Source organism: Colobus angolensis, unplaced genomic scaffold, assembly GCF_000951035.1.
Source record: "Colobus angolensis palliatus isolate OR3802 unplaced genomic scaffold, Cang.pa_1.0 Scaffold47, whole genome shotgun sequence".
NCBI classification, from domain to species: Eukaryota; Metazoa; Chordata; class Mammalia; order Primates; family Cercopithecidae; genus Colobus; species Colobus angolensis.
This window is the reverse complement of record NW_012118154.1, coordinates 2,536,897-2,545,455: the sequence shown is the minus strand read 5'-3', so window position 1 is coordinate 2,545,455 and position 8,559 is coordinate 2,536,897. Positions and strand designations below refer to the sequence as shown.

Below are 8,559 nucleotides of genomic sequence, written 5' to 3'. Positions count from 1 at the left end.
AGACACAGTCTCGCTCTTGATGCCCAGGCTGGAGTACAGTGGTGCGATCTCGGCTCACCCCAACCTCCGCCTCCCGAGTTCAAGTGATTCTCCTGCCTCAGCCTCCAAGTAGCCGGGATTACAGGCATGTACCACCTTGCCCGGCTAATTTTGTATTTCTAGTAGAGACAGGGTTTCTCCATGTTGGTCAGGCTGGTCTTGAACTCCTATCCTCAGGTGATCCACTCGCCTCGGCCTCCCAGAGTGCTGGGATTACAGGCGTGAGCCACCGCACCCAGCTAGTTCTTGGATTTTTATGGAGACTTCATCACATAGGCATGATCAATGATGAACTCAATCTCCAGCCCCTCTCCCCTTCCCGTAGGATGGAGGATGGGACTGGGAGTTCCAAGCTTCTAATCATGGCATGATCTTTCTGGTGACCAGCTCCCGTCCAGGAGTCCTCCAAGAGTCACCTCATTAGAGAAAAAAAAAGAAAAATGCTTCCTTAGCCAGGAAATTCCAAGGGATAAGAGCTCTGTGTCAGGAACTGGGGTTAAAGACCAAATACTAGGAAAAAAAGATGAACCTAGCGCCCCTAGTGCTAGGGAAATTAAAAGGGTTTTAGGAGCTCTGGGCCAGAAACTGGGCTCGAGACCAGATGTTTATTTTTTATTATATTACAATAAAAACCTAATTTGTTCATTTACCGTTAGATACTTTAATGGGATGTTCGCTCTCCTTCGTTGGTAGGCAGGTAGAACTAATAGAGTGTCTTCCTTCTAATTTAGAAGTCTGCCTTTGCCAGCCTTTCCTTTGAGGGTGGGTGTCAGATTTATTTGTCCTTATATCTTCTATGATGAGCCCAGCATCTGCCACATAGTTAGGCACTTAAGTGCTTGTTGAAAGACTCTATGAAGAAATGTAATTGAATAAGAAAAGATTTCTGAGCAGCAAATCATAGTAACTTGAGTTCTGGGTGCTAGGGAGCTCATTTTGATAGACTAGAGGAAACGGAGAGAACGTTCCAGGCCAAAACAGAGAAGTGTTTGCTAAATGAGTTAGAAGATTTGAGGTGCTCATCAGCTGACTGGTGAAAAATGGAGACCAGTTTCAGAGAGAAGCTGGAAAACCTGCTAACCTAAAACTCATTACAGGAACAAATGCAGGAAAGCTGGGAGGCAGAGGGGGGAAATTTGGACCAAGGAGACCTAGATTCTAGTCCCACCTCTGCCAGTTTGTGAATCTGGGTTGACTTAATCTGTCTGACTCTTACTTATTTATTTATTTTGAGACATAGTCTTGCTTTGTCGCCCAGGCTGGAGTGCAGTGGCATGATCTCAGCTCACTGCAAACCCCGCCTCCTGAGTTCAAGCGATTCTCCTGCCTCAGCCTCTGGAGTAGCTGGGATTACAGGCACGTTCCACCCTGCCTGGGTAATTTTTTGCATTTTTAGTAAAGATAGGGTTTTACCACGTTGGTTAGGCTGGTCTTGGACTCCTGACCTCAGGTAATCCACCTGCCTCAGCCTCCCAAAGTGCTGGGATTACAGGTGTGAGCCACAGTGCCCGGCCTGAATCTGAATTTTTTCATCTATAAAATGGGAAGGATACTTTGTGTGTTTTGTGTGTTTTGTGTTTTGTGACTGACTTAGTTGTTGTAAGTGGCAAATTAGTTGCTAACTGCTGTAAAAATCTAAGGTGGCATTTTTAGTTTTAATAATAGCACTAAGTTATTAAGAAAAGGCTAGATTATGTTAGGCATTTTCTAACTAAGAAAACAAATCTTTGGTGGCTATTTTAAAAGGAGTTTTGGGCCGGGTGCAGTGGCTCATGCCTGTAATCCCAGCACTCTGGGAGGCCAAGGCGGGCGGATCATGAGATCAGGAGATTGAGACCATCCTGGCTAACACGTGAAACCCTGTCTCTACTAAAAGTACAAAAATTAGCCGGTATGGTGGCATGCGCCTGTAGTCCTAGCTACTTGGGAGACTGAGACAAGAGAATGGTGTGAACTCGGGAGGCGGAGGTTGCAGTGAGTCGAGATCGCACCACTGTACTCCAGCCTGGGCGACAGAGTGAGACTCTGTCTCAGAAAAAAACAAAGGAGTTTTGCGTGGCTATAGAGAAGTAAACTTCAGTTCTCTGGAAAATGTATTTATGGGGAACAGCTCTATGGTCCCTGACAAGGCAGAATGAATGGGACTTACCTGGGACCGAAAGCCAGAAGACTTGGCTCTGCCGCTCCTTGGGAACCTTGAGTAAAACACTTAAGGTTGTGGTAGCCCTCCTAGTTTTGTTTTATATTTGTTGTTTTTTCTTGTTCTCTGGATTTCAGAAGGTTACATTTTCCTGTTTCTGTCTTAGGTATCACTCTACCCATTTCTTCCATTCTGATTTCCTAAGGTCTTCTCTTCCGCACCCACCCCTGAAAAAATACCCTAGGGAGCCACTCGGATGGAAAACCCTCCCCGTGTACTCTTCATCTGGAATATACGCCTGAGCCTGATTTGATCAACTATCTTGTGATTTACATAAGAGTTGGCTGGTGCAGTTTTTTTTTTTTTTTTTTTTTGAGACGGAGTCTCACTCTGTCGCCCGCGCTGGAGTGCAGTGGCCGGATCTCAGCTCACTGCAAGCTCCGCCTCCCGGGTTTACGCCATTCTCCTGCCTCAGCCTCCCGAGTAGCTGGGACTACAGGCGCCCGCCGCTTCGCCCGGCTAGTTTTTTGTATTTTTTAGTAGAGACGGGGTTTCACTGTGTTAGCCAGGATGGTCTCGATCTCCTGACCTCGTGATCCGCCCGTCTCGGCCTCCCAAAGTGCTGGGATTACAGGCTTGAGCCACCGTGCCCGGCCCGGCTGGTGCAGTTTTTTCGCAGCTTCAGAACTGTTCTTGCATTGGTTAATTCCATTAGTGTAACTTGTCAGCGATGAGGATGGCGGCTCCCTTCCCACTACCAGCAGTGTCCTCAAACTCACTCCTAAAACTTATGCTGTGTTTACATGCTGATTTATGCAAATCATTACTGGAAAGGTATCAGGACCCACAGTTAGAGTTGCTTTGATGTATATAAACTTGGGAGTTAAATAAATTACAGACCAACGATTTTGGGTTTTTTTGTTTTTCTCTTTTGAGACAGAGTCTTGCTCTGTTGCCTAGGCTAGAGTGCATTGGTGCGGTCTCCGTACACTGCAAGCTCCACCTCCCAGGTTCACACCATTCTCCTGTCTCAGCCTCCTGAGTAGCTGGGACTACAGGAGCCCACCACCACACCCGGCTAATTTTTTGTATTTTTAGTAGAGATGGGGTTTCACCGTGTTAGTCAGGATGGTCTCGATCTCCTGACCTCATGATCTGCCTGCCTCCAAGGATTTAGTTTTACCATTCTTTTCTTCTGATTTATATTTCCTTGCTGTGTAACTTGTTTTTTTTTTTTTTTTTGAGATGAACTTTCACTCTGTCACCCAGGCTGGAGTGCAGTGGCGCCATCTCAGCTCACTGCAACCTCTGCCTCCTGAGTTCAAGCAATTCTTCTGCCTCAGCCTCCTGAGTAGCTGGGACTACAGGTGCACACCACCACGCCTGGCTAATTTTTTTTGTATTTTCAGTAGAGACGGAGTTTTACCATATTGACCAGGCTGGTTTTGAACTCCTGATCTCGTGATCTGCCCGCCTTGGTCTCCCAAAGTGCTGGGATTACAGGCGTGAGTCACTGAGCCCGGCCCCTGTGTAACTTCTGTAGCTTTGATAAGTACCTAATTAAAGTACCTAATTAAAGGATGTAGTGACAGGAAATCTGACCCTTGACTGACTGTTAAAGTAGTCCGAATGTAGTTTTCCTTTGTTGTGAAATATTTAAATTATACAGAAAGGAATAAAAAGAATAATATTGTATATCCACTACTTAAATTTAATAAATTTTAACATTTTTGCTTTAATTACTTCAGAATTTTGTTTCTTAGAAATAAAATACAGCACAGATTGAGCATTCCTTATCCAAAATACTTGGAATCACAAGTGCTTTGGATTTAAACATTTTCTGGATTTTGGAATATTTACTTTCTACCTACCGATGGAACATCCTAAACCCGAAAATCTGAAATGCAAAAGGCTCCAGTGAACATTTCCCTAGAGCATTATGTTGGTGCTCAAAAAGTTTCCACTTTTGGAGCATTTTGGATTTTGGATTTTTGGGATTTGGGATGCTCAACCTGTAGTCCCTTCTTATCCAAGGGAATACGTTTCAAAACTTATCCCAAAGTGGGATACCCAAAACTGAGGATAGCCCTAACTCATTTGCTGTCATTTGGAACACATTTCTGTTCGTGTCTTCCAGCCACTAATTTAATTCCTTTTCCATCCTAAGTATCACTCACTGTGGCCATAACTTGTCAGTTTGAGGTGTGACAACAAAACTAGCTTTGAATTTCTTTTTCCTTCCTCACAATTTCATGAATAGAAGATTCATTCTTACTAGATTTAGTAATAGCAGCATATGGTTTTTTTTTCTTTTTCCTTATTAAGTGGAGAACTTTACCTTTTCACTGAAAGGGCACATTTTCCAGCTTCTTCAGCATATCTGAATTGCCAGCATCGCTGTAGTTGCTCTTTGAGGCCATTATGAAGGCAGGTAAGGGTTGCTGGAACACAAGCACTGCAATACGAGGCAGTCCCTCTAATCGCCAAGACAGCTGCTAGGTGACTAACAGGCAGGGAGCGTCTACAGCATGGATACACAGTTTAAAACTTATGGGCGGGGTGCGGTGGCTCACGCCTGTAATCCCTGCATTTTGGGAGGCTGAGGTGGGTGGATCACCTAGGTCAGGAGTTCGAGACCAGCCTGGCCAACATGGTGAAACCCTGTCTGTACTAAAAATATACAAATTAGCTGGATGTGATGATGCACCCTGTAATCTAAGGTACTCGGGAGGCTGAGACAGGAGAATTGCTTGAACTCAGGAGGCAGAGGTTGCAGTGAGCCAAGATCGTGCCACTGCACTCCAGCCTGGACAAGAGAGCAAGACTCCGTCTCAAAAAAAATAAATAAATAAAAAAGTAAAAATAAAACGTATGAATTGTTTATTTCTGGAATTTCCCATTGAATATTTTTGGACCCAGGGCTGATGAGGGGTAACTGAAATTGAGGAAAGTGAAACCGGATGACAGTACAGTTGAGGCCCCTTTTGTATTTTTCTCTTCATTCCATTCTCTTTCTCCCTCACTAGAAGTTACTCTTGTTATTATATTAGAGACCTGTTCTGCTTTTATATTTGTACTGCTTGTATATCTGTCATATATAGTATTGTTTTATGTAAATATCTTACCGTATCATTTTGCAGTTTGCTTACCCCCTCCATTTACGTTTGTAAGGTTTTTTTTGTATTGATACATTGACACATGAATTCTAATTTATTAATTTTACTGCTGTGTAGGTTTCCCTTATGTGAATATACCATAGTTTATTTCTCAGCTCTTATTGATGGATATTTTGGTTCTTCCCAGTTTTTTGCTTTTATAAACAGTGATGAAGTGAAGTGAATATCTGTGTTCCTGGCTTCCTCTGTCCACGTGTGAGAGTTCCTTTAGGCTGAGTATATACGTAGGAGTGAGATTGCTGGGCTGCAGTGTACAGGAATCTTCAACTTTACTATAGCAATCAAGTTGCTTTCCAAAGTAGTTGGGGAATTTACTGCCATGCTAATAGTCTGTGAGAGTACTTGTTTTTCCACATCTTTTTATGGATTTAAAATACCTCATTGTTTGAATATTTTTGATTCTAGTGAAGTCAATCATCTTTTCATATTTTTATTGACAATTCAGATTTTCTGTCTAAATTGCCAGTTTCTATCCTTTGTCTGTTTCTCTATTGGATTGTTTGTCTTATAGTCTTGTAGAAGTTCTTTATCTAGTCTGGATATTGGTCCTATGTTAGTTATGCAGAGATCTACTTCCGGACTTTGGCTTGTCTGTTGACTTGAAGGATGTCTTTTTGTCAAGTGGGAGTTGTAGTTTAGTTCAATTAAGTTCAAATATGTCAGTATTACATTTGAGCTTAAGAAAGTCACTTCTGCCCTGGTGTCATACTGATTGTCTCGTGTATTTTCTAATTAAAGTTTTAAAGTTTTCTTTCCACATTTAGGTCTTCATTCCTTTTAGACTTTAAGTGTCCAATGCAAGGCAAGGATTCTGTTTTATTTTTTTCTCTATGGATGCTAGTGGTCTTAGCACTGTTTTTTGAATAATCTAGTTCATACTCACTGAGTTATCATGCTGTCTTTGTCACATCCGTGAAGTCTCATTGATTTCTGCCTGTGTTTGCATCACTCCCACACTGCCTTTAATGTTTTCTCACTAAGACTTTTATCTTTGGTCAAGTAAGACTGCTGCCTCCACCAACTCCCCACTTTGTTGGTTGTTCTTCAAAATTATTTGGGCTATTGGGATTTTACTCTGTTTGAATTTTGGATCAACTTATTTAGATCCTTGAAAAAAAATCTGTTAGGGCTTTGATTGAATATGCGTTTGAAATTATGGATTATTTGGGGGGAGAACTGATATCTTTATGGTCTATTCATTCATGAAAACAATTTATTTAGATTGTCTTTCATGTCCTTTACCTTTTAAATTTTTCTGTAAAAGCCTTATACCTCTGTCATTAGATTTCTTCCAACATGCCTTATAGTTTTTGTTGTCATGTTAATGAGATTTTTTCTCTTATATTTTCTGTTATTTTGATATATGTAGATAATACTGATTTTCTGTTTTCGTCTTCATATATCCAGAAACCTTGCTGACCCCTCTTCTCAGCTGTAATAGTTTTTCTGTAGAATCTCTTTGATTTTCTGTATTGTCTCATTTTCAAATAAAGACAGCTTTATTTCCTTTCCCATTGCAGGTTGAATGTCTTATGTGGAGTTCAGACTTTATTCTCTATCAAATTAGGACCCATTGAAGGTTTTGAGTATAGAAGTGACATTTATTTATTTATTTATTTATTTATTTATATTTTTGAGATGGAGTCTCACTCTGTTGCCCAGGCTGGAGTGCAGTGGTGCAATCACAGCTTACTGCAACCTCTGCCTCCCGGGTTCAAATGATTCTCTTGCCTCAGCCTCCCGAGTACCTGGGATTACAGGTGGCTGCCACCACGCCCGGCTAATTTTTGTAGTTTTAGTAGAGATGGGGTTTCACCATGTTGGCCAGGCTGGTCTCGAACTCCTGACCTCAGGTGATCCGCCCACCTCGGCCTTCCAAAGTGTTGGGATTACAGGCGTGAGCCACCATACCTGGCCAGAAGTGACTTTTAAATATTACATTTGAGAAGAACAATTTTGGTAGCCAGAAGACAGTGTGAAGATAAACAAGAGATCAGTTAGGAGACACTGTTATTCTAGTCACAAGATACTGCAAGCCTAACCTTGGGTAATAGCAAAAGGGAAGGAAGGGCAGAGATAAATGTAAGAGCTATTTTAGAATTAGGATCAAAGGGACCAGGTAAATGAGTAAATATGAGAGCGAAGATTCAGGGAGTCAACCGTGATACCTAGGTTTCTGCTTATAAACCTGCAGTAATATTCATAGGAGGAGGAACAGTGTTGACAACAAAACATCTGCTTCTCAGTAGGGCTAGGATAGATATTTGGAGCCTATCTGTGTATAGATAATCATTCTCAGCGATTTGATTTGAATAGCGTTTTCCTCAGTTTGTTCTTCAAAAATCTCCATGTAGATAAGTATCAGCCTGATATGGAGCTTCCGGAGACCCAGAGGTTGCAGAGTGAGCTTGATGTATTAGATGCGGATATCCTTCCGGAAGAAGGACCATTTATTCTAGACCAAAGTGCAAGCTTCAAAGACGAGGTGTTAGCCGTGGCAAAAACAAAAGCAGTGAAAAGGAAGCCTGTGACTGAGAATGTGCCATTTAGGAAGAAAGATACTCTGGCGCCAGCACGACAGCAAGTATGAAATTGTTCCTTTCTTTTGGCCCATTTGTATTAATGTGACATTGTCAAGGCCACAGAAACTGGTATGCGGTGGAGCCAGTTCTCAGGCAGTTGGATGCTAACAGTCCTTGAGTCTGGCTATTTAAGTTGTTCATATATTTTACAAAAAAATAACAATTTTTAATAATGTTACTAGAATAGAGAATTCTTTCTATTCCTGGTTTGGTAAGATCCTAACTAATATGATACCAATATCCTCATTGGGCAGGAGATTTTAAAATTCAGTTTTTTTCCGCTTCTGATTTGGAAGTGTGAGATTTGAGGGGATTAAGATTTGGTTCCTGCCGGGTGTGGTGGCTCAGGCCTATCATCCCAGTACTTTGGGAAGCGAGAGGATTGCTTGAGGCCAGGAGTTTAAGACTAGCCTGGGCAACATAGTGAGACCCTATCTCTACTAAAAACAAAATTAGCCAGGTGTGGTAACTCATGCCTGTAGTCCCAGCTATTTGGGAGCCTGAGGTAGGAAGATCACTTGATCCCAGGAGTTTGAAGCTGCATTGAGCTATGATCGAGCCACTGTACTCCAGCCTGGGCAACAGAGTAAGACCCTGTCTTAAAGAAAAAAAAAAAAAATTA

At 42.0% G+C, this 8,559-nt stretch overlaps 1 protein-coding gene across 3 annotated transcripts in view; it reads left to right on the top strand.

Moving 5' to 3' along the window:
- Positions 1-8,559, top strand: part of KIAA0753 (KIAA0753 ortholog) — a 64,699-nt gene that overhangs the window by 23,602 nt on the left and 32,538 nt on the right. For all 3 annotated transcript variants that reach the window (XM_011958435.1, XM_011958437.1, XM_011958436.1), the window contains one exon: positions 7,710-7,939. In XM_011958435.1, coding sequence (XP_011813825.1) covers positions 7,710-7,939 — 230 coding nt within the window. The remainder of the gene's footprint in view (positions 1-7,709; positions 7,940-8,559) is intronic.